The sequence below is a fragment of the Danio rerio genome, chromosome 15 (assembly GCF_049306965.1).
Source record: "Danio rerio strain Tuebingen ecotype United States chromosome 15, GRCz12tu, whole genome shotgun sequence".
In the NCBI taxonomy this organism is placed as follows: domain Eukaryota; kingdom Metazoa; phylum Chordata; class Actinopteri; order Cypriniformes; family Danionidae; genus Danio; species Danio rerio.
The window spans coordinates 41790072-41817500 of record NC_133190.1 but is presented as its reverse complement, the minus strand read 5'-3'; the positions used below and the strand labels follow the sequence as shown (position 1 = coordinate 41817500).

Sequence of the window (27429 nt, the reverse complement as noted above, 5' to 3'; positions counted from 1 at the left end):
TGGATATATTGAGTCTCTACCCAAAGATGAAACCTCAGCATTATAACCAAGCAGTTGGAAACTTCTGGAAGCTACATGCTACAAAGAATACTTCATCTGAGTTTGTTAAAGGAAGGATCAGTAAAGAGTAACTGATGGACGTCAGGATGGGTTTCTTCCATTTCTCAAGTGTAAGTACGTGCGGTTAAAGTTGTTGCCTCGTTTACTCTAGCTTGCAAATGTATTTCGTTGTGATTTGTTACTTCTAACCGCGTGTACTGTATCAGGTTAACTGGATATATTATCTTATCGCGTGCAAAGTCACGTTAAAAACGCGACGCGTGCTGTTTGTTTATGGAGCTCCGTGCTAGAGTTCTGCTCCCGCGATTTATTCGGAAATTTATTCCCGCGCCGCAGAAATCTGGCGCGGGGACAGCCGCGGGAATAAATTTCCGAATAAATCGCGGGAGCGGTCGGTAACGGGTTTAATTTGGGACGGGAGCGGGCTGTCTAGCAATATCACGAATATTGCTATGTGAATTAGAAAGAGAGAGTCTGCTTGGTATGAGAGAGCGTATGAGAGAGAGCGAGAGAGAGAGAGAGAGAGAGAGAGAGAGAGAGCGAACGAACGAACGAGCTTTGTGCTGTGTGTATGTGTTTATACAGACAGCTTGGCTGTCTGGACTGTATACTGGGTGATTTTTGGTTGTGTTCTCCGCTCTAGCGGGACCGGGCGCAGCGGGCAGAAAACGGAGCGGGTTCTCAGGCTAAAACCTGGCGGGTGCGGGCGGAAGCGGGAGCGTTGTCATCCGGAGGTGTGTGTGTGTTTTTGTGTGTGTGTGGTATGGCGAGTACACGACTGTCTCCTTCGTTCGGTTATCCGTAGCACTATCCACTCGCCATAGTGTGGCAGCTAAAATCCACACATACACTATCGAGCGTGTATGAACTGTGATTACTTTTTAAATTGCTGATTAGCTATTGGCCATTTCCCTCTCTGACTGAAGGCAGTCGACCAATCGCGACAGACTGTCATCGGTCCAATCAGCGCAGATTAGCTCCGCGCTAAGGAGGGGTTTGGGAACAAATGAATCACTGGACGATTCATACAGGAGTCGCTGGGATAATTGGGTAAAAATAAATGCAGATTATAAGACCATGAAAGTGTTTTTTGACCTTGCATGCATATTAGACTGTTGTTGGAGACTCTTACAACCAAGATATGACCCTATTTCATGTATAATATGGGCTCTTTAAAGGTTTTGTACTCCTAAGTACAAAATTATACTTCCATGGTACCATTTTTTTCTGGTAGTAGTCACAAACAAACTAAACAAACAAACAAACAAACTAATTTGTGAACTAAACAAAACGCACACATTAAAAACAAACAAACAAAAACATGGACAAAAGTTAACGACAAACAATGGAATAAAACAAAGTGAAAACTATTTTATTTTACCATGATGACAGTAAATATGATTACTAGATATTTTAAGACACTTCTATTCAGCTTAAAGTGACATTTAAAGGCGTTGGTAAAACGATGGTTTGTTCTGAAGACTATTAAAAAAAAAAAAAAAAAAAAGCTTAAAAGGGCTAATAATTTTGACCTTAAAATGGCTTTTAAAAAATAAAAACTGATTTTATTCTAGCTAAAATAAAACAAATAAGACTTTCTCCAAAAGAAAAAAACAAAACAAAACAATAAAACAATGCAAAAAGAAGAAAAAGAAAACAAGCAGCACAAATAAAATAAAATCAGTCAAAAACATTGTAAAACAAAACAGCAACACTAAAAACTAAATAAAACAAAACAATTATATGCATTCTCCCATCACTGAAAAATAAATGTGGTTTAATCAAACTTGCATGTTTACAGAAGTGTTAATTATTTGTTGAGATTTAACACATTTTCTGGGAATGAGTGAACTTTTTTGTTTGTTTGCATGTTTTTTGTTTTTTTTTTGTATTTTGTATTTTCCATAGATTCATTTCAGTTTCCTTCGGCTTAGTCCCTTTATTCATCAGTGGTCATCACACCGGAATAAACCGCCAACTATTCCAGCATATGTTTTACACAGCGGATGCCCTTCCAGCTGCAACCTAGTACTGGGAAACAACCATACACTCTCACATCCACACTCATACACTATGGAAAATTTAGTTTATCCAGTTCACCTGTAGTGCATGTCTTTGGACTGTGGGGAAAACTGGAGCAGAGGAAACTCAAGCTAACACAGGGAGAACATGCAAACTACACAGAAACGCCAACTGGCCCGGCCCGGACTCAAACAATCAACTTTTTTGCTGTGTGGAGACAGTGTTAACCACTGAGCCACCGTGTCACCCTCTTTGGTAATTTTAGTTTATTTTATTTTTACATTTACTTTGTGGCTATGAACGTACCGAACACAGTGACCTGGGCTGTTTCACTGTCTCTTTCGCCGACCATGTTGGTGCCCACGCAGATGTACATTCCAGCGTCGCTTTTCCTGGTGTTAGAGATCATCAGCTTCCCTCCACGGATCTAAACGAGAAAAAACAATGAAACTTTACAGCTTCTGTGACACTTCATATGATAAGATACCGCAACACTCTCAATGGAGCTACCTGAGATTAGGTGTCTTGCTCAAGGGCAAAATAGATGTGGTTTATGATTCACCTATTGCTGGTTTTGAAGCCGTAATGTTCTAGATTCAAGGCCAGATCATTAACCGCTACACCACACCCTGAATAAAGCTCTCTTTGTTTAGAAATATTTAGAATGAGTCTGAAATAAAACATCTTTGTAATCAACTGGAAACTTCATAGGGCAATTATTAGTATTACTTCACTGAGACTGTAAATATTTAGACTTCAACAAACTGAGCAAAAACATTGCATAACATAAGCAAATACAACACAACAATTAAATGAAGACAGCAAAAATCTAAAAAAAAAAAAAATAGAGAATAAATTAATTAAAACAAAAACAAGACAAAACTAAAGCAAAACAAATAAACTAAACTAAAAACTAAACAAAAGCAAGTGAAAAATGTGTAAACCAACTATAAAACAAATAAAATATTTAGAATATCTATAAAATAAGCAAAATAAGTAATCTAGTAAATAGATAAATTCTTAACTAAATAAGTAAATCCTTGAATAAATTTTTTTTGAAAAAATAAAATAAAACAAATAAAAAATGTAATAAATTATAAATAAAAAATATATTAAAATAACACAAAATTAATTAATTTTTTTTCAATTCAAAATAAAAAAATTACATAACATTAAATTAATAAAAATAAATTAAAATTAAATTGAATAAAAAAATGTAATGAAATGTAATTAAATAAAAATTAAACAAAATAAAAAACTTATTCAAAAAAGTATTAATTAATATAAATTAAATAAAAAATAATAAAGAAATAACAATAAAATAAATTTAAAAATAAATTAAATTAAATTACAATCAAAAAATAAATTACTTAAATTATATATATATATATATATATATATATATATATATATATATATATATATATATATATATATATATATATATATATATATATTATTTTATTACATTATATTAATAAAATAAAATAAAATTAAATTAAATTACAAATAATAATAATAAAAATAAAATAAAGAAAGATATAAAATAAGATTACAAATAAAAAAATAAATAACTGAAATAAAAAATTATAAAAATAAATAAAAATAAATAAAAAATAAATAAAATAAAATAAAATAAATAAAATAAAATAAAATAAAATAAAATAAAATAAAATAAAATAAAATAAAATAAAATAAAATAAAATAAAATAAAATAAAATAAAATAAAATAAAATAAAATAAATCTTCCTGGTCTCTGGAGTTCTCACCTTGATCCTGTCATCCTTCTCATCAATTCGGACTTTGTCTTTCTTCCAGTAGATGGTGGGCTCCGGGTGTCCTCTGGGAGGGACACACTCCAGGATGGCCGGCTCTCCAGCAGCGACCACCACATCTGTAGGGTTCTGCCGGAAATCATCCCGTAACACTGAAACAAACACAAGCAGCGAGAAAAAAGATTAGCTCATTCCTCAAGCGTTGGCAAATGAACTCATGCTCGCGATCCCCCTGCGGCACAAATAAATGTTCCTTTGTTGCTGAAACAGATGTCATTTCATTAAGTCCTCTAAAGCAGCAACACGCTCCAGCAGTGCTCAAATGTTCAGCAGAGACACCTGTCAGAGAGGAAACGCACTACAGCAGGAAACTGGGGGAAAATTAACTACTATTTATCACCGTAACTGCTGAATGATTACATTGAGAATTAGTAACTTTTTTTTGTATTACAAGTTTTCTAAAATGTTTTGTTTAAATATGCAAATAAGGCCTGCTTTCATTGAATTGCCGCTAATTTGCATATATTTCCAGCACAAAAATTGGATGAACATTGTTTGAAATCTTATCTTCTTCTTCTTCTTTGGCCTTAGTCAGAGAAGAAGAAGAAGGTTGCGGGGTCGACTCTTTGGAACAAGCCATTTTAGACTTGTCCATATGATAACGACTTTTTTAAACATTCCGGCCGACCTGACACTCTTATACACTCATACACTACGGACAATTTAGCCTACCCAATTTACCAGCAGCATGTCTATGGACTGTGGGGGAAACCGGAGCACCCGGAGGAAACCCACTTGAACGCAGGGAGAACATGCGAACTCCTCACAGAAATGCCAACTGAGCCAAGGTTCAAACAAGCAACCCAGCGACCTTCTTGCTGAGAGGCGACAGCACTACCTAGAGACTGCTACTTGAGAATCTGTTTATTTTTTATCACTCCACAATTTAGAAAATACTGTAACCAGACAGAAAGAAATATGTATGAACAGTATGTATGTATGTATGGATGTATGTATGTATGTACCTATTTATCTATTCATGTATTTATTGATTGGTGTGTTTGTTTGTTTGTTTGTTTGTTTGTTTATTTGATGCATAAGAGTTAAGGATTTTTACAGAAGACTTAGAGGATTGATACTGTATAATGTACAAATGAGATTGTCCAGTCAGAAATATATATATATATATATATATATATATATATATATATATATATATATATATATATATATATATATATATATATATATATATATATATATATATATAAAGAGAAATTGGTTTTAGAATATACTGTGGCAAGGCACAAAGGAATAATTATTTAATTGTTTGTGTATGTATTTATTTTTAATTATTTTTAAAATAGGATACATATTTCATTTTAATTATTTCGTTATTTATTAATTTTTAATATGAATTTTTAGCACATAAATTGTTTAACATAAATTTATTGATTTTTTTATATATTTTTTTAAATACTGTGGCCAGGCAAATACAAAATATTTATTTATCTTTTTTAAGACTTTCTTTTCAGAAAATACTGTGTTTACACATAAAGAAAATATTTATTTATTTAGAGAAATGTTCTTTTTTTTTTTTTTAAATACTGTGGCGAGCATCAACAAAATATTTATTCACTTATTTATTTATTTTGTTTTATTTATTTATTTATTTTTATTTGTTTGTTTATTTTATTAGGAGAATTTTTTTTTAGAAAAACACTGTCTCTCGTATTAACAAAATATTTATATTTTGATCCTTTTTTTTAGAAAATACATGTGACTACACATTTTATTATTATTATTATTATTATTATTATTATTATTTTAATATTTTTAAATACTGTTGCCAGCATAACAAAATATTAATTTCTTTATTTATTTTTATACAGAAATTACTTTGATAATCTATGTTTTTAAATCACTCCAAAATGTAGAAAATACTGTGGCTAAAATGTACAAAGGAGTTTGTACAAATGTAATATATTTTAGCCGTTAAATCACAAATTTACAAACTTCCACGAGATTGCATTGGAAATGCAGCATTTTTGATAATTTTTTTGCAGATGTGTGTGAATATGGATCATTTTGAATACGCTACCTAAACACTATTTTAAAATGCAAGGAAAAAACTTTTGGGTACTCCATTTTTTCGCCTATATCAGTGTCATGTAAACGTAGCCTTAATTGGACTTGAATTGAACAAAAAGATATAGAATTTATATATTTATATATTGTGCCCTCCAGCTTTGTGACACACACACGCACACACACAGTCAGTGGGTGGGCGGGTAAATCTGTGCCAACTAATCAGCCCTGCTCACCCTTTCATCACAGAAACTGCGCCTCTGGCCATGACTAATGCAGCAATAAAGTCGACAGCTAAAACACACACCAGGTCAGCTGATAATCAGCACTGAATAAACACAGCCACTTAATAAACACACCTGTGTGCATCTTCACATTCATCAGTGCTGATTTATTAATAAATAGTCAGGTAATTATGCTTGCACTGACCTCTAAGAGACACAAAAGGATGGATTTGTCAATTGGTCAGGTTTTAATAGAGAAGGATGACTCTGACAAATGTTAGTTAAGATTTATGAAACAGATCAGGGCTTCATAATAATTATGAAAGAAAGCTCTCTGAGAAATGTGATAGGATAAATCATGGTTTGAGCAGGTCAAGGTCTAATTTTGACCACGACTTTATAAATTAAATGTATGAATTAAAAGTTTTAAATTTATTATATATTTCTCCATATCATTTCTCTATATTCTTATATATTTCTCTGCGTATATATATATATATATATATATATATATATATATATATATATATATATATATATATATATATATATATGTATATATATATATATATATATATATATATATATATATATATATATGTATATATAGTAGGGTTGCAATATAATAATAATAATAATAATAATAATAATAATAATAATAATAATAATAATAATAATAATAATAATAATAATAATGTTATAATGGGCTGATATTTACAATATATAGTCATTATATATTCATACATAATAAAACATGATTACTTTTGTAAAAATCACCAGTGATCCAGGTTTGTAGATCTCTGAGAATCATTCACTTTCAATCTGGACCACAAATCTGTCACCATATGGACTAAAAATCCTGTCATGCAGCACACACTAGTTGCTGAGTCGGTGCTGCTTTTAAAATCCATGTAATCAATTCAGAACAGCTTTTGCTGTGTGTGTTAGCAATCAGCGGAGCAGGTGTGAGTGTGTGGTGCATGACAGGATTTGTAGTCCATATGGTGACAAATTTGTAGTCTTGAGTGAAAGTGAGTGAATCCCAGCAATCTGCAAGCCTGGATCGCTGATGATTGTGACAAAATGCTATTCTATTCTATTCTATTCTATTCTATTCTATTCTATTCTATTCTATTCTATTCTATTCTATTCTATTCTATTCTATTAATTCAGAGGTGGCTTTATACTTATTTACATTTATAAGTATAAATTATATTTATTAAAATATATATATAACATCATCTTCATATTCCATACTTCATGATAAGGGTCTAAAAAAATAAAAGTTTAATGTTTATTACATCGTAAATGCGCAAATTTGTCCCACACCCTCAATCATTAGGAAGATTTAGTTTTAAAAACGAAATAGCTTACTGTATATACTAATTTTAGTTGTAAATTCATTTTAAGAAAACAAATCCTGTATCGTTTCGTTTCCTTTGTTACGTTACGTTACGTTATGTTACATTTGTGTTGTTTTGTTTTGCTTTGCTTTTAGTTTCGCTTTACATGCTGTTATTATTATTTTACATTAAGACAAAGCGTAGAAAAGGAGATTGAGTAATATATAAAAAAAACAGCAAAATAAATCAATTGAAAATAAATTAAAGAACAAAAAGTGCATTTAAGAACTTTTGGGGCCCTTGACAAAAAATGCTTTGGGCCCACTAATTACTAAATCCGCCCCTGTACATGCATTGAGAATGAATGCATTATTTACATTAACTAATTAATTAATTTGGTTGGTTGGTTAGTTAGTTAGTTAGTTAGTTAGTTAGTTAGTTAGTTAGTTAGTTAGTTAGTTAGTTAGTTGTGATTAAGCATAAAATACAATCAGTAATTAAATCAGAGAAAACTAATAAATAAATAAGGTTATCATATAAAAACGCATCATAGTTTTAGAAATTAATACTTTCTTGGTGTATTGTCTCTAATTAAAACGTTGTGGCTATTTAAAATTTTTTTGGGGCTCATTAGACAATTCAAAAACTTAAAAAAAACAACAGAATATGTCTTTGACAAACAGCAACAATTTAGATATTATTTAGATAATGCGGAATAAGTTAAACGCTGGAGTGTGACACTTATAGTGTTAGTGGCTTGTCATATGAGAATACCGCAGTACAATGAGACAAAGCCTGTAGTTATACATTTCTTAACTTCACGCGTATCTCTGCCTCAGGCCACATACAGACACTCAATACGCATAATTACATTTTCATCCTCCAAAAAAGCCTTGACTTTCAGCTTTTCTGGGGTCTCTGTGAGCCTCCTTCATCTGATGAATATTAATGTATTGTTGGTGTTTCAGCATCTGTCTGTCAGTCTGCAGGCACTTCTCCTCTGCGAGAGGTGCGGGACGGGCTTTTGGGCAACTCTGCAGTGTTTTTGGCGAGATGTCAAAACTTTTCGGAGCGAAGTTACGGGTTTTTGGTGGAGAAGTGTAACAGGAGATGATGCAATGGAAGGAAGCCAAGAGGATCATTAAAAAAAGGACAGATGCTACTTTGTACTTAAGTGTGTTTGGAGTTGTCAGATATAAAGATGCCAAAGGCAATTAAAGGGTCTGATATCAGAGTTTTTTTTTTTTTTTTTTGATATATTTGGCATCTAAGACACTTTTTTTGTGTGTTCTCAGATTTTAAAGATAAAAACAACAACAACAAAAATCTCTTCTGTAGTGCTTAGGTACATGGTACACTAAAATAAAAAAATAAAATAAACTATATATTATATTTAATTTAATTATAAAATAGTTAAATAAATCTATTTATTGCCATTGTACATGATACATTGAGATAAAAAGAATAAAATAAAATAAAATAAAAATATTTTAAAATAATAAAAAAGAAATGTTTTTTCATAATTCAAGATTTAATGTAATTATAAAACACTTAGATAAAACTATTTAATGTTATGGTGCATGATACATTGAGATAAAAATAATAAATAAATAAAATAAAACTAAATTGAATTAAACCAAACTAAACTAAATAAAATACAATAAAATAAACTAAATTAAATAATTAAAAAATCATAAAAAAATATTTTTAATAAATAAGTTTTAATTTAATTATAAAATAGTTATAGTTCAATAAAATATCGAATAATAATTAAACAAAATATATCATTAATATTTTAAATAAGTAATTAAATATACAGTATATATTTTATTATCATTTAAGTAAATACAAAAAATAAATACTTTTCTAAATCTACTAAAATCTACTTAAAAATTAATCTTTAAATCTTTAAACACTTTTAAGGTTTACAGTTTTTGGAGATATTTTTTCCTGATGATTTACAGTATATTAAAATAAATAGCATGTTTTCCCTAAAATTAAAAATCCTTGCCTAAAAAAGAACTTTTAAAAATCCTTACTCAATTTAAAATGAAAATGTAATTATACACAGACACACTAGTAAACTGACACACAACATTATATTAAAAAAAATTGAAATAATGTTCTAAAATTATATATTTAGATTCATAATATTATAAAATACCTTTTTATTCAACCTGTATAATAATGTTTTTATTAGTTTAGTTAATTCATTGTATACATTTCAGATATATTTCAGTTATTTAAAAATCAATAAAACCCATAGTTCATAGTGCCTTAAAAGTGACAAGTTGACTTGATTTCAAAAGTGAGCAAACCCATTGTAATTTGGAACTATTATGTTTACCTAATTTACTTTTTACACTTGATATATGTTGTTCATTTACTTAATTTTAGGGCAATGTGTTTACTTTCTTGTAAGTGAAGTCCCTATAAACAAATGATTTCAAGATACATTTTTACCCCACACACATACTGTACAGGCACTCAAAAGTGACTCTTGCTGTTTGTTCAAACTACTTATATACAACAAGTTGAGACAACACAATTTTTGTGTTTACTAAATCTTTTTAAGTTAAATGGTTGTAACCAATTTCTTTGGAATGAATTTAAACTAATTAAGTTGAAGATTTCTAATATTTTGTTTAAATTCAACCCATATAAATTTTGCAGACATTGTTTTTTAAGTGTAATAAGTTAAATAAATCCTTCATGTTGTCCAAACACAAATCGATTGTGTCAAACCCAGCATTTCTTTTACAGTGTTAACCCACTGGAACTTGGAACTGTTAAGTTGAATTAACTTAATTTTTATAATTATGCACATCTACTTAATTTTACTTCAACAAATCGCTTTTTACAGAGCTGAAAAACAACACTTCACAACTGATTTCAAGATAATTTTTTACACCATACACATACAGACCTATTGAGTGTATAATATGGTAATATGTGCAGATCACTGTGTTTGTTTTTACCCATCATGCACCACAGTGCTGGTAGTTTGTGTCTGCAGAGGCAGCAAAGGTCAGAGCGCAGTGGGATTACAGCAGAAAAGCGGCCCGGAGCAAATATCACACTTTACCACAAAAACAACAACACACTGATCCATCGCACACAGACGAGTGTTTTCCAGCTCGCTATAAGCAGTGATAGCATTTCATTCGAGTGCCTCTCAAAAGTGTTCACTACAATCACTGCACTTTCTGATGTGCCGCTCGCACCAAACTGCAAAAAATATGTCACTTTCAGAAATAATAACACTTTTTTCTTCCTCGCTGCCCGTGGCTCTGTGCGCATACATGCCTATATGTGTGTGAGTAATGCGAAAATATGTCCCAGTCCACAGCGGATAGGAAAAATATGCTGTTTGTTTGCAAGGTGTTTCAGCTCTGGCCCCAGTGACCCTTATAAACCACATCTAGTAAAGCTCACACTGCAGATAAAGTCCTCCGAAACACACACATACACAATTGTACAGCTTTATTTCTGAGAATGTCCCATAGACTGTATATTCAATAAACAAACACTCACAGGAAACAATCTGCATTTTCTGCATTCAATCTGTGTGATTCAGGAGCTGATTTCCTCATGCAGACCAAAATAAATGTCCCAACAAGGTCAAAATATACTGGTACTGCTATACTTGTGGGGACATTTGGTCACCACAGAGTAAGGAATACAAGTTACTGTATTTGCACTGACAAACACACATGCAAACACAGATGAACACACACACACATGCGCATACACATTACTATATACTGGTATTGCTATACTTGTGGGGACATTCGGTCCATACACACAATTATATGTAAATGAGTGCTTTTTACAGTGTAATCCTTTTTTTTTCTTCTTTTTTTTGCATTTTGCATTTTGAAAATTTCGAACTGCTGTTTCATTCATCGAACATGATTTGAAAATTCTTCGTATCAAAATAAATGTCCCCACAAGGACAAAGTGTACCGGTATTGCTATACTTGTGGGGACATTTGGTCACCACAGAATAAGGAATACAGGGTACTGTATTTGCACTGACAAACACACATGCACACACAGATGAACACGCACACACATGCGCATACACACTACTATACACTGGTATTGCTATACTTGCGGGGACATTTGGTCCATACACACAATTATATGTAAATTAGTACTTTTTACAGTGTAATCTTGTTTTTTTTTCTTTTGCATTTTGAAAATTTCATACTGCTGTTTCATACATCTAACATGATTTGAAAATGCTTCGTATGAAAATAAATGTCCCCACAAGGTCAAAAAGTTCTGGTATTGCTATACTTGTGGGGACATTTGGTCCATACTCACAATTATATGTAAATTGGTGTTTCTTACAGTGTAATGCATTTTAAGTCATCAAACATGACTTGAAAACCCTCATTCATTGGGTAATATGAAAAAAAATCTTCAAGCTTGTATGTATGTATGTATGTATGTATGTATGTATGTATGTATGTATATATATATATATATATATATATATATATATATATATATATATATATATATATATATATATATATATATAATTAGTAACATACTCAGTGAATTAAGTATTGTCAGCAATGTGAGTGATTTAGTGGCTTATTTGCAATATTAGGGGAAAAGCAAGGTTAGGGGAAATTATTTTATATATTTATTCATTTTTGATAAACAACATTAATACATCTACTGGTTTTTTATGCATTAGCTAACATTAAACTGTTACTATATTGTCTTAATAAACATTTACTGTCAAAAATCAAAATGGGAATTATCCTCTTTACGTTTTTGCTATTAAAAAGTGTTAAACACATTTGCAAGTACATTAATAAATCCAAAAGTTTAGAATTTTTTAATGGTAATTATTATTTAACACATTTGATCTAACTTAAACTAACACTGAACAGTTATAATTTTGCAAATCAACGTCCTTAAAAGTACTGTTAGTCAAGCTAGCATTAAAATGTCACCACACTGGCCTCGCTACACATGAAAAAACAGCAAAACTTTAGCATTTTCAATGTTAACTATTATTAAACACACCTGAGCAAACATGAACTAACACTGAATATTGTGCAATCACCTTCCATAAAAAAGTATTGCTAGTGAAGCTAATAAAACGTCACCACACTAGCCTTGCTACACATGTAAAAACAACAAAACCTTAGCAGTTTTTATTTTTTTGTTAAATGTTATTCAACACACTTGAGCGAACATGAACCAACACTGAACGATTGTAATTTTACTAATCAACATCCTTAAAACTATAGCTAGAAAAGCTAGCATCAAAATGTCACCACATTGGTCTCACTATACTTGTAAAAACAGCAAAACATTATCTTTTTATATTAAATGTTATTTAACACACACTTGATCCAACATTAACTAACATTGAACCATGGTAATTTTGCTAATCAACATCTAGCTAACTTCAAAATGTCACCACACTGGTCTCACTACACATGTAAAAACAGCACAACTTTAGCCTTACAATGCAGCAATTATAATCAGCTTCAATTCACAGCACCAGAAGGTCAAACGGAGGTGTGTGTACTGGCGAGCAAACATCTCACACCTTCAAAAGCCGCACATCCACCGTCAGGCTAACAAGACTGTCGCTAGCCAACCCGCTAATGACTTCCGCCCCATGCTAACGCCTCCGACTGGACCCTTGGCTCCGGAACACAAGCTCATCACAAACAATATAATTAACTCTTAATGAACCTCCGTGCTCATCGCTCTGTCCTCTATGTGCACTTCCCAAATTCAATTTAGCCTAATCCCGGGCTTTATGGTAATGTATAGCTCATTAAAATGTTAGCTAAAAACTCATTAAAATTCACTCAAAGTAATAGCTTCATTACTGTGATATTGCTGAAAAGCAAAGACAAAACGAGGAAGATGGAGGGAAGGAGAGAGGATGGCATTAAAAAACAGCGAAAGACGACTTTCTAATCACATAATTGGGACTGAAAACAGCATGCATTTGCATAATACACACAGACGCTAGGTGGCTAATTTTCACTGTGACTTGATAATTAAACACCAGTCATAACAAAAGGCAATTTCCAGCTCAAAAATCATTTAAGGAGGCACTTCTGGGTCGATAAGAGAGACTGAATGTGTCCATGTTTCTGTGTAGAAGTGATACTCTGACACTGTGGTAATACATGTGTGATATGACAATCTGTGATATGACAAGTTGCATAAAATTACCGCCTTTAATTATTGCTTGATGAGTTTTAAAATGCATTGAAAATCTGGTTTTCTTATTTTCTTTCTCTAGAGACAAAGTTGACTTTATTTTTAAAGACCAATTTAATTTAATTTAATTTAATTTAATTTAATTTAATTTAATTTAATTTAATTTAATTTAATTTAATTTAATTTAATTTAATTTAATTTAAATGTTCATTTTATTTATTTATATTAAGTGAGACTTTTTACTTTATTTTTTTAAAGCCCAACCCTTAATTTAATTTAATTTAATTTAATTTAATTTAATTTAATTTAACAAAAAATATATAATTGTTCATTTTAATTAATTTATTTTTTTATTTTGGACTTTTTACTTTATTTTATTTGTTTTTATTTGGACTTTTTTTTAAAGACCAGCCCTTTAATAAAATAAAATAAAATAAAATAAAATAAAATAAAATAAAATAAAATAAAATAAAATAAAATAAAATAAAATTCTTCATTTAATTTGTTTCATTATTTTTTATAGAAATTAATAATAATAGAAATGATAATAACAAAACAAAACAAAAAAAACATCTATGAACAAAACTAAATAATTAAAACAATAAATAAACAAATAATATAAATCATATGGCGAATACGAATATGTTTTCTTTTACTTATCCACTAAACAACAACAAAAAATACAATGTAAATCAAAATACTTTACAATTTTTACTAAAAAGTAAATTTTCTTTAAAATATTAATTTAGTCAATGAAGCATAAAACATATTCATATCTCCTGCTATAAAATAATGTTTCAGTTTTTTCACAAAATTTCGTTGCATAAAAAAATGTGTCAGCATTTTGCAAAACATCTCTATTTTGTTCTACATACACGTAAGAAATAAAATAAATAAATAAAACAAGTGCAAATAATCCGCGAAAAGAACATGCTTTACTGGCGAGTCAAGCTTGCTTAACCAGCACTAATCAGCATAAACCAGCCTGGATCAACATAAAAACTCATACTGGCCTAAGCTGGTTTTCCAGGAGGGAACAGCATGATTCACACACACCGCAGATCTTCAGCCACTTCAAAAACCACCCACATGCTCCAAAGAAAGTTCCAGCCTCCGTACGGCGATCCTGATCCACCGTAATGAACGACTGCTGCGTTTTGAAGCCTTGGCGGCTCGGTGAGAAAACCTGCTAGAGCGAACGCCTGATCAAAAGCCAAAAGCCTCGCTCTCCTCCCAAGCTCATCTACTATTTCCACACGCTTTTCGCATTCACAGAGCCTTTCAAAGAAGCACGAAGGAGAGAAAGATTAATAAAAATGAAGGTTGCTCCCTAATTCCATAGATATCAAAGATCTGGGGTTCTTGATGAAGGTGCTGAACTTTCAGTTTGGTCTATTTTTATGTGGCTTTCCTGAGATTCCCTCTGCTCTTTCCTTTTCCTCTTGCTCTTTAATTAGTTTGTCAAGTCGTGGAAACGTCACAAGCACCTTTGAGGAACTCTTTCGTAGAATCGGAGAGCTGTGGTCAATTTATTACTATGTATACACGTGTCTTTGTGGGTCATGGGTAATTTTAGCACAGCTGCCTTTCGGATTTTCTTTTTGCCTGCGTAGGCTGAAACTCGACTGAAATCCAACTTTTTTTTTCCCTTAAAGGAAATGATATCTACGGTTTTGATGTCTAAACACTTTTTAAACCAGCTCTGCCTACATTTCTGTGAAAGGTAAAATCCATTTTTCAGATGACAAATCCACTAGAGGGCGTTGTCCACTTTTATGCCAATCTGAAAAACGTTAGTTAGAATACTCGATGTTTATCCAACTCGGTTTATTTTCGCAAAATCTTGTACATAAATGTTGCTGAAGTAGCCCAGTTTCTGCTGTTTACACTTTAAGGTGCTTTCACACCTGTGAATCGATTCATTTGTTCTGAAACAGGGATTAAAATTGTACAAGGTGAGAAGGGGCCGAAACGTATTTGAGGGCCAGGAGGGAGACGCGAGATTATCACTCGTTTGCGGGCATCCATTTGCGGGAGATTCCCGGAACTTCCGTGAGACTTGGGATGTCTGGAATAACCGCCTGCCCTTCTCATATTTCTCTCTTCATATAGCCATATTCCTATTACATATCCATAAAACACTGTGATATAGCTGGGCTCGGATCGTATTGCTTTCTCACTACAATCGATTTGTTCCAGAGTTTGTTTCAATCGAGCCGAGACCACCTCATTCAGGCAATCTCGGGGCGTTTGTTTTGCCGTGGATCTGAGTGTGATTGCTGGATTCACATATGCCAAACGAACCGCCCTAACTGGGCAAACAAGTCAGGTTCCGAAACAAAAGTCTAGGTGTTAAAGCACCCTTAGACACTTACATGTTTGTAACCATCTGAAAAATTGACAAATGTCAGAACATATCAGAACTTCTCCAGGCCCGCAAAACACCCTCAGACCCCCAAAAGGTTAAAGAAGATTATACGTAAGGTTTTGATGTCAAAACATTTTTAAACGAGCTCAGGCTAATTGGTAATACGTGCCTCAACCTAATTTCTGTGAAACGTAAGATAAATTGTTCAGATGACAAATCCACTAGAGGGCGTTGTCCACTTTTTTTGCCAATCTGAAAAACATTAATTAGGGCATGTTTTGTTTATCCAGCTCAGTTTTTTTCTAAATCTATCTGTCTGTCAGCCACACAATCATGTGTTGTTAACCTATTATTGTAGCCCAGTTTATGCTGTTTACAGTGGTATTAGACTTTAGACACTTACATATTTATAAGCATCTGAAAAAATTGACAAATGTCAGAACATATCAGAACTTCTCCAGGCCCACAAAACAGACCCTAAAGGGTTAAAGAAAATTATATGCAAGGTTTTGATGTTAGGATACTTTTAAACCAGCTCAGACTTACATTTCTGTGAAATGTAAAATCCATTTTTTTTTCAGATGACAAATCCACAAGAAGGCGCCGTCTACTTTTTTTACAAATCTGAAAAACAGTAGCTAGAGGGCGTTTTGCTTGCTTGCCAACCTGATCTCACAACAAACGTAACTATTTTAAGTTTTGTTAGTTTAGTGGCTAACATGTACGATTTTTAAAAATAGGCGTGGCATCAAACCCCACCCATAAACCTAAACGTCATTGGGGCATGAGCAAATCCTTAAAAATTGTACGAATAAGATCATACGAATAGCGTTGGTTGTACGCATTAGTTATTTATGCGTACTTTCAAAATGTATGCTCATCTTGGTGTTTTGAGTAAGTGTTTTTTTGCAATATTACAAAATACGCAAACAAATAGGTGGACGCAAACATAGCTGATGACTATAAAAGTAAAAATCATCTATTCCTATTTAATCAATCCAACTTAATAATAAAAAAACAATATTTTAATAATATATTAAAATATATGAAAATAATAATTTTATAATTATAAAAACAGTTATAAAGGTATATCCATGTTAGACATATACGTTTTGATCCCTAAATATTCACATGCATAATAATGATTGTTAAAATATGTACATATTTATGGATTAACCATAAAGTATATCCCCAACAATTGTGTAAAAAAAGAATCCTGGGCACATTAAAGGGGATCTATTATACTAAAATCATCTTTATAAGGGGTTTAAACACAGTTGTGTGGCAGCAGTCTGCAGAATCTGCCACTATGCTGACACATAGGTGTTTGTAGCTCCTCCTTCTTTTAAAAAGAGCCCAATCTCATTTGAATTTAAAGTGACAGTCACCAAAATTGCATAAATAGGATCAAACCTTAAATTGGGACATTTCAAAGAGTTAAAATTTTTATAGTTAAAATATTTGCAGGGTATTTTGAGCTGAAAATTCAAATACACACTCTAGAGACCTTTTTTACACCTTGTAAAAAGGGGGCATAATAGGTCTCCTTTAAAAGTGCACACTCATATCTGTCAATCAAATAACAGGTCAACCAATTGGAAGAATGTTACAGGAAGAAAAAGAATAACTAAAATTACAATAAGAGCTATTAAGTGTGAGTATATATGCATCATGTTTGGCTATTTTTCATGTGTTGTGTTTTGGTAGGACTCATTCACGCAGAAGTGATGCGCTGTGATGCAAGCTCTGCAGGGTGTGACAGCAGACAGCTGCAATGTGAAAACACGTTCACGCCAAAACAACATTTCAGTACAGTCACAGCAGAAGACAACTCCAAACTGTAAGATACAACTATTTTTTGTGAGCTCATTATTAAAGGGATAGTTCACCGAAAAATCTCAAACTAGATAGGATTATGTCAGGGGTGAATAAACGATGACAGAATTTTCATTGTTGGGTGAACTGTCCCTTTAAGCATTTTCCATCAAATACTTATTAAAATTAATTATGCATTTACACAAAACAAAATGCTAACACATATTTATGCAGTGTTTTTATGTTAAATCCAATTAAGAGATGTTTCTGTTCTTGATATTGCAGGCTCATAAAGGCAGCATGAGCCCTACGGCGGAGCTCTGCGAGGAGGCCCTATGCTGGCGATCAGTCGAGCATTACACTGGATTCGCTTCTGTGCAAAACGCATGTCCACACGCACAGACACAATGGGGCTGAAAGGAAATCTGTGTCGTTTTGCGCTGATTGCAGTCTTCTCCTTTAATGCTTTGCTGCAGTTAATTGAACTGGATGGTGGTTTGTGAAAAGGTGTCTCATATCAACTGTGTCCCTCGTTTAATTAAACTCTCTGCTGGAGACGCTGCAGTAATGAACCAGCGCTGAGCTTCTGAGTGTGTGTGTGTGAGAGAGAGAGTGTTTCTGACTATGCACAATGGCATTTCACATGTACTCTGTGTTTCTATCTGTGAGTATATCTCTGTCTATTGATTCATTGGTTTTATTTATCTGTCTGTCATTCTTATTTCTGGGTCTGCAGTGTTTCTGTCTTTCTGTTGCTTTTGTCCATCTGTCATTTTTATCTGTCAAGTCTACATGCATCCAAATGCCTTTGTTTGGTGAGCGCCACCTTGTGGTACCATTACAGAGAGGCTCAAAATCACTTTCCAGAACTGTTTCATTCACTGTTACTAGGTAGTGGAATGATCTCACAAATCCCATATGGACTAGCTTGAATTTTTGTCAGAGGCTTTGTATTAGCATCAGTCTGTCTGTCTGTCTGTTTGTCTGCCTGCTTGTCTGTCCATCCGTTTATTTGCCTGTCTGCTTTTCTGTTTTCTGTCTGTCTGTCCAACTGTTTGTATTGTTTGTCTATTTGTCTGCCTGTTCATCCATCTGCTTGTTTGTCCATCTGTTGATCAATCCATCTGTCTGCCTGTATCCATCTGTCTGTCTGTCTGTCCGTCTGTCTGCCTGTCTGTCCTTTTGTTTGTCTGTCCAGTGGCTTGTCTGTCTTTGTGTCTGTCTGTCTGGCTGTCTGTCTGTCTGTTCATCCATCCGCTTGTCTGTCCGTCTGTTGATAAATCCATCTGTCTGCATGTATCCATCTGTCTGTCTGTCTATTTGTCTGTCTGTCTGTCTGTCTTTCTGTCTGTCCATTTTTTTTGTATGTCTGTCCAGTGGTTTGTCTGTCTTTGTGTCTGTCTTTGTGTCTGTCTGTCTGTCTGTCTGTCCTTTTGTTTTTTCTGTTTTTCTGTCTGTCCATTTGTGTGTCTGTCTGTCTGTCTGTATGTTCGTCTATCTTCTATCTTGTTTTATCTTCTAATCCATTTGTTTGTTTATCTGTCTGTTCATTCATTTGTCTATCAATCTGTTTATTTATTTGTCTGTCAATCTGTCCATTTGGTTGTCTGTCTGTCTTTCTGTCTGTCTGTCTGTCTGTTTATTAGTTTGTCTGTCTGTCTGTCTGTCCGTCCGTCTGTCCCTCTGTTTGTCTGTCTGTCCATCTGTCTGTATGTCCATCTGTCCACATGTTTGTCAGTCTGTCTGGTCGTTTGTCTGTCTGGTCGTTTGTCTGTCCATCTGTCTGTCTTTTTGTCTGTCTGTTTGTCTATCTGCTCATCCATTTGTTTGTTTGTTTGTCTGTCTGTTCAGTTGATTGTCTGTCTGTCTGTCTGTTTATTTGTTTGTCTGTCTGTCTGTCTGTCTGTCTGTCTGTTCGTCCGTCTGTCTGTCTGTCCATCTGTCCACATGTTTGTCGGTCTGTCTGTTCATTTGTCTGTCTGTCCATCAGTCAGTATGTCCATCTGTTCATTTGATTGTCTGTCTGTCTGTTCAGTTGTCTGTTTGTGTCCGTCTGTTCATTTGACTGTCTATCTGTCTGTCCATCTGTCTATTTGTTTGTTTGTCTGTCTGTCTGTCCATCTGTTTGTTTGTCTCTCTGTCTCTCGTCTGTCCATCTGTCTTTCTGTTCATCCATCTGCTCGTCCGTCCATCTGTCTGTCTGTCTGTCTGTACATCTGTCCAGCTGCCTGTCTGTCTGTCTGTATGTTTGTCTGCCTGCCTGTCTGTCTGTCCATCTGTCTATCTCTCCGTTCGTCCGTCCGGTGGTCCGTCCGACCATCCATCCATCCATCCATCCATCCATCCATCCATCCATCCATCCATCCATCCATCCATCCATCCATCCATCCATCCATCCATCCATCCATCCATCCATCCATCTATCTCTCTATCTATCTATCTATCTATCTATCTATCTATCTATCTATCTATCTATCTATCTATCTATCTATCTATCTATCTATCTATCTATCTATCTATCTATCTATCTATCGTTGAAACCATCAATCACCCTATCTATCTATCTATCTATCTATCTATCTATCTATCTATCTATCTATCTATCTATCTATCTATCTATCTATCTATCTATCTATCTATCTATCTATCTATCTATCTATCTATCTATCTATCTATCTATCTATCTATCTATCTATCTATCGTTGAAACCATCAATCACCCATGCCTTTTTCTTCAAGCCTGCCACATCCATATTCATATTAAAGAAATAATCATTGCACTGGTTGGCGGGACTCTCTCTCTCTCTCTCGTTCACACACAGAGAAAGACAGAATGAGGGAGGGAGAAAGAGAGAAAGCTAACAGGGCTCTGGTGTTAAATCTATGTCAGCTCTCAGCTCTCACACTGACGTTAAAAATGATTTATTGATGGCTTTATGGATCTTAACAGAAGAGGAAGAGTGAAAATTACACTGGATATGCTGATGACCTTTACAGCAGCCTGTGCCACGAGTGAGCAGATGGAAAGAAACTAGTGTGTATGCATGCGCGCATCTGAAAAAAAGTCAGTCAGATGAGGAAATGTGAACATTCTGAGCGTCTTTCCGCAGTCATTTGTGGTGGAGCTGCATGCGTGTGTTGCATCTGAGGACGAGATTAATGGACCTTCAGCTTAAATGAAGCAAACTAAAAGAGAGAAAGAAAACAGACAGCACGCTCGCTAAACCCTTTACAGCTAAACACTTTAAATAAATCCACCGGTTTGTTTGCTAACTCAGCATCTTTCCAACATTAGCCACAGCTCATCAAACTTACACAACACACACAGCACACACACTTGTACAACTGTTTTAATGAAGACTTACTATAGACATCATGCTTTTTATAATGTACGTTTATGTTTAAACTTTATATTTTGAAAATACTTTTTTGTGATTTATGAGCCATTTTCTTTATGGGAACAAAAAATATCCCACAAGGAAAAAAAAAGACTGTTATTGCTATACTTGTGGGGACATTTGACCCCACAGTGTGAGGAATACTATGCTGCGCACACGCATACACATGCACACACGTGAACATCCACACACACACACACACACACACACACACACACACACACACACACACACACACACACACACACACACACACACACACACACACACACACACACACACACACACACAATAAAATAAACAAACGCTTACATACAAACACAAAAACAACATACACACATACACAAACAAACAAACAAACAAACAAAACCAACACACACAAACAAACAAACAAACAAACAAACAAACAAACAAACAAACAAATAAACAAACAAACAAACAAACAAACAAACAAACAAAGACACACATATACAAACAAACAAATAAACAAGCACAAACACACACACACACAAACAAACAAACAAACAAACACACAAACAACTAAACATACATGCGCACAAAAACAAACAAACACAAACATAGACAGACAAACAAGCGCAAACACATAAAAAACATACACACACATACATACACACACACACACACACACACACACACACACACACACACACACACACACACACACACACACACACACACACACACACACACACACAAAACAAACAAACAAGAAAAATAAATAAACAAACAAACAAACAAACAAACAAACAAACAAACAAACAAACAAACAAACAAACAGACAAACAGACACAAACAAACAAGCACAAAAACAAAACCACCCACAGAAAACAAACAAACAAACAAACAAACCTACACACACATAAAAACAAGTCCACATGCTTGCACGTGCATACACACACTTAGAATGTTGCAAGAAAAAAACATAAGAGCATTATTCCAGCAGTGACAAAGCTTCATCTCTTGTTTTTGTACCACATCCAAAAGCATGTTTGTCAGAAGAGCTTAAATAAACCTGTACCTCTCTCACACACACACACCTGCACTTCAAAACACACCTGGTGTCTCCTTAACAGATGTTTCCTTCTGCCCGCAATGGTTTCTCTCACCTAATAGAGACTCAGCCTTGCTTTCTGTACTGCTCTACAATGCTGAGATAAACACGCATGATGACACAAAGACTCACATGACCCTTTCCACGCCACACCGACTCGTTGGTACGATGCCCTTGCTGTTAATTGCATCACAGGCAGCGGGTGGTAATTGTATTTGTCTGGGCTGTAATTGGCTTGATGCCGCAGTGCAGTGGGAACGAATCTTCTAACGCTTTCAGAGGAACGCCGCTCTTTGTGTCGAGCTGCCGATCTTGTTTCAAAACATGTTTTAGGGAGAGCCATCAGTCAGATCTGTCAGAATGGTCTGATTCAGAGTTTCGCTCTCAATCGGCCCTCCTACTGAGCCCAAATGTGTGTGCCTGGCGGTAGAACCACTTATATTGTCATGCAAATGCAGTGACGCTCCACAAAACTCGCAAGCGTTCGTCTCGGTGAAAGACTTCATTACATAGCGTAGCTCATGATGGACCCCACCCAAACCCACTGGAGATAAATGGCACTTTTATAAAATACATTGCTCTTGGTGCATTTCATTGCATGTTTCTGATGACAAATCCACTAGAGGGCGCCATCTGCATTTTTCCGAATCTTAGGGTATGTTTCAGATACGTGTCCTTCTTGTACACTACAATGAGAAGGCAGGTCTTGTTGTACAGATCAACCAGCAAAGCACTGACCTAAACCCAACAAATGTTTCTGATGAAAAATTCACTAGGGGGCGCTGTCTACATTTTTCTGAATCTGAAAAAAATTACTCGGGATATGTTTCGGATAAACGCCCTTCTTGTGCATGACCACAAGAAGGTGGGTCTTGATGTACAGATTAACTAGCAAACCACTGACCTTAACCCAACCAATAGTGTTTTCAGAAGCAATTTTAAGAGAAAAGTGCACAGCGAACACATAGTTTAACCTTGATTTTACATCAAAACTATCTTTTTTTTTTTCTTGAAGCCAAATGCTCTGCAAAGTTGTCTATATGCAGATAGAAAGTTAAGGAAAATGCATTAGATAACAAATCATAGACAGTGTAAGGTTGTTTAGTGGTATTTATTTGGTGCTGTGCAAAAAACTGCATGGCAACAATTTACTTTTTTCATTTGTTTGTCCTTGATTTATAATGCTTTATTTGTCGATAATATGCCTCTGTAAATATCATTAGTGTGAAAAGGAACAATAACATAGTGTTTACTTTACCAATAAACTGCAGTTAAACACATGTTAAATAACGTTTTTTGCTGTTTCACAAACAAATGTCGGCTGAGGCATGCATTTCTATTCAGCCTGTCTTGCAAAAAAAATAAAATAAAAAAAATTCTGGCCATGACTCAATCAACTACAGATGGATAAAATCTGCTGATGAACATCTTCCGCCTGGAAATGCATGGTAATGTAGAAACAAAATGAGCTGCAAGCACAGTTGTTGTTCTGTTATTAAAATGTGACCTAAATGTGTCGCTTTAATATCTGGCAAGAACAAATAAAGTCATGTCAGTGCTAAATAAAACACAAAAAATGCTGAAAAAAAACTAATAATAGTCAACAGTAATATAGTCAACACAGGCTCATTGGTAATACATGCTTTAGCCTATATTTTAGAAAAGCACCAAATAAATACCACAAAACAACTGTGTTTATGATTTTCAAAAATGTTTAAATCACCAATCTAGCTCCATATGGAGAACTTTTCTTATGTGGTCAGTTTCCTTGGTAGGTCACTGAACTATAACAAATCATACCCTAAGTATTTCAAGTTCGCGTAAATGTAGACAGCGCTCTCTAGTGAATGTGTCATCTGAAACATGTAACAATGTTATATTTCGCTGCCAACACTCTTGTTTTACCTGGGAGTATCCCATATTTCACAACCATCTCCTGCCACTCTCTCATTTGTTATTTTCCCCGGGAAACGCAATCTACTGATGAACAATGCCTTTTTGATCATTTTTGTCAAGTTGCCAGATCTTGTATGAAGCTCATCGCCTCACACAACTGACAAAATATTCAAATCTTGAAGATTTTTTAACATAAATCTGGCAACATATGTTACAACCCAGAAGCGGTGTTGATTTCTGTGCAGGTGATGGACATTATTTGAATTATTTTCTGAAAAAAATCCACGACAAAATGGCACAAAACCCCAAAACCAAAACTAAGTCACTTTAGCACATGACTGCCGGACAAAGCAAGCGAATTTTGACTAGCATAAGCTAAACTGTGGATCAAACTGTGTGATTTATTCAAACGCGAGATAAAACTGTGATGAAAAACAGATATAATGCTTTTTCATGCTATTTTATCCCATCTCATTTCACTAATACGGCTTGAGATGGAACTATCAAAGCAATTCCACCATATCAATGTGACAGATCAGCACATTTACAGCTGAATCATCAGAGCGCTTCTGAATTCATCCGCTGGATTCTCATCCCTTCTAATTAAATGGCTGATGCAATTCAGTTAGTGACCTCCTATAGAACACTATTAACATCATCTAATGAAGAAAAAAAACTGCACATCAATACTAATCTACCCACTGTTAGTGATAATCCAATAATGCCAAAATACCTCTCAACTCTGAAATCTGATGACGAGTGTGTGGATGTGTGTGTGTGTGTTTTCTGATTTAAACAGTAAACAACCTCGAAGAGAGAAGAGTAAATGACAAAAGTTGAGCTGTAGAGGTTATAGAGGAGCGTCACTCTCTTGATATCTGCTGACGAGAGTCTGTTATTTAGCAATAGCATCATTACTTTTCATCATGGTCTTATTCTCTTCCAGCGTTAATGACCTCTATGACTGGCTGATAGATTGAGCGGAGCGTCCGCTGATAAGAGGAGATGGGCTGAGGAAAAATCGAATAGGCCATCTGTGGTTGATATGAAAAGTTCAGTCTCACAGTTTAAAATGTTTACATTTGATAATATATTACTGCACATAATATTTATTAACAAAACAACTTGCCTTCAATAATATTTCAAAATCCTTAAAATGAAACATTACAGCACATATTAATAATGTATAAAACAATACAACTACATATTATATTGTTTTAGGTACAGTTTAAAAAAAACAATATACAATTTATATTTATACTTTATTATTATATCTTTTTATAAAAATAAAACTGACTGAAAATATGAATAAAAATAATACTTGGATATGATTTTCATATTGAAATAACACTGTAATTAATTATGATTTAATAATTGTACTTAATATTGGAAATTAAATATATCGTCACCTTGGAATTATAAGGTTCAATCTTTGGGATTTTGAGATATTAAGCTTAAAAGTTTTTGTATTCCATATAGCAAACAGTATGTGTGTAACATTTGTTTTTTAAATAAAAAGTCTTAAAATGTAAAGAACTTATAAAGAACTTATAATATTCAGTATCTCATATCTTCATCAGCTACACGCTCGGATGTCCTTTCTAATTTTGGTGGGGGGAGAAAATGTGTGTGGATGATAAGATGCCAGATGTTTTATCTGCAGAAATAATGCTTTGTTATATTTAATATAGTGTGAATAAGACGCTTGTAGTAAGTGATTCTGTTTGTATTTATATAAAAAAAATATATATATATTAAAATAAAATATAATATAATAATAAAATATATAAATTAACTTAGTTTTGCATTTATTGAAGATTACTTTTGTTTATTAATGGCAATATCTGGCAACATTGGTATTGACAAGCACTTAGACTGACAGAAATCAGAAAAAAGGAGTAGCTTATTGTTGAAGTGACACATTTGTTAAGACAAATGCAATAATCATCATGGTATTATTTGTATGAAATGGTGCCAAAACAGTAAATCTGCATGACTATGGAGTTACATTTGTGACAGTGTAACCTTAATTAATCAGGGCTGTTATGTATGGAGGTATATTTGTGACACAATTTTGTGCACAAAATATGCTTTTTGGCACACAATGACTTGTACAGTGCACATTTTTCAAAGTGTGTGCTCAAACATGATTATGTCACAAATTTAACTCCATATATAACAGCCCTATAGATCAGGGGTCATTCTAAGATGACGGAAGAATATATATATATATGCCTATTTTAAAATATTTATCATTTCAGAGATTCAGCACATCGGCGGCCAGCAGCCTGCCATTGAGAAGAGCAAAGACTGTTCACGTTCCGCCACAAGATGGGGACAGAGACCACACAATAAGCCCGTAGGGTAAAAAAACTAATTTGTAATTTCAATAAAATAAAAGCGTAATTTCAAACTACAGCTGAACAAATCATTATAAAACAAGTAAGTGACATACTAAGTCAATCTCTCTCTTGTGTATGCAGTAGTGCTGTATTTATACCATAGTAATCTTGTAGTGTTTGCTATGCTTTGGCTTTTTTGAGGTAAATTATTGTGATTTCCTGATTGCAACAGATAAATGCTGGGAAATATCTGTAGACTGATGGTATTTCAAGCTGTTCAGCCTTATAATCTTAAAATGTGAGCAAAATCACCTGCTTTGTGATGACTTTAGACATTACGCTACAGAATCATTTAAATACTAGCTCTAAAGTGACGTTAGTAAATAAGAAACAGTTCCTGCTGTTCTGACTGTCAACAGCAGATGTGAATGAATGTGGGAGGAAAATAGTTCTTTGTGTAAAATTATTGTTTGATTTTCTCTTTTTTATACACGATTATGCTATCCAACTGTTGTAAAGATGCAATATCACGCTCGTAAAAGTGCAATAACGGTGTATATCGTCACTGGTGGGACACTAAGGCGCTCGGCCTGCAGCCTCAAGCCAACGTATGCCTCTCACCAGTGTCAATATACAGCCATATATCACTGATACTCGTGTGATATTGCTCATATGCATGTACATTATTAATAAATTATACAATACAATATTTACCTTGTTAATTAAACTTTCAACATACATTTTCACTTTTTTAATAATTTAGGAAAAAATCAACAAACAAAATGAAACAAAATTATACAAACTATAAAAAAAATATGTA

The 27429-nt window shown here is 33.7% G+C and overlaps 1 protein-coding gene across 11 annotated transcripts in view; it reads right to left on the bottom strand.

The window, feature by feature from the left end:
• robo2 (roundabout, axon guidance receptor, homolog 2 (Drosophila)) overlaps positions 1–27429 on the bottom strand; it is an 866533-nt gene that overhangs the window by 129834 nt on the left and 709270 nt on the right. For all 11 annotated transcript variants that reach the window (XM_073923230.1, XM_073923224.1, XM_073923225.1 and 8 more), the window contains 2 exon segments: positions 3852–4009; positions 2389–2509 (listed from right to left, as the gene is read on the bottom strand). In XM_073923230.1, the coding sequence (XP_073779331.1) occupies positions 2389–2509; positions 3852–4009 (279 nt within the window).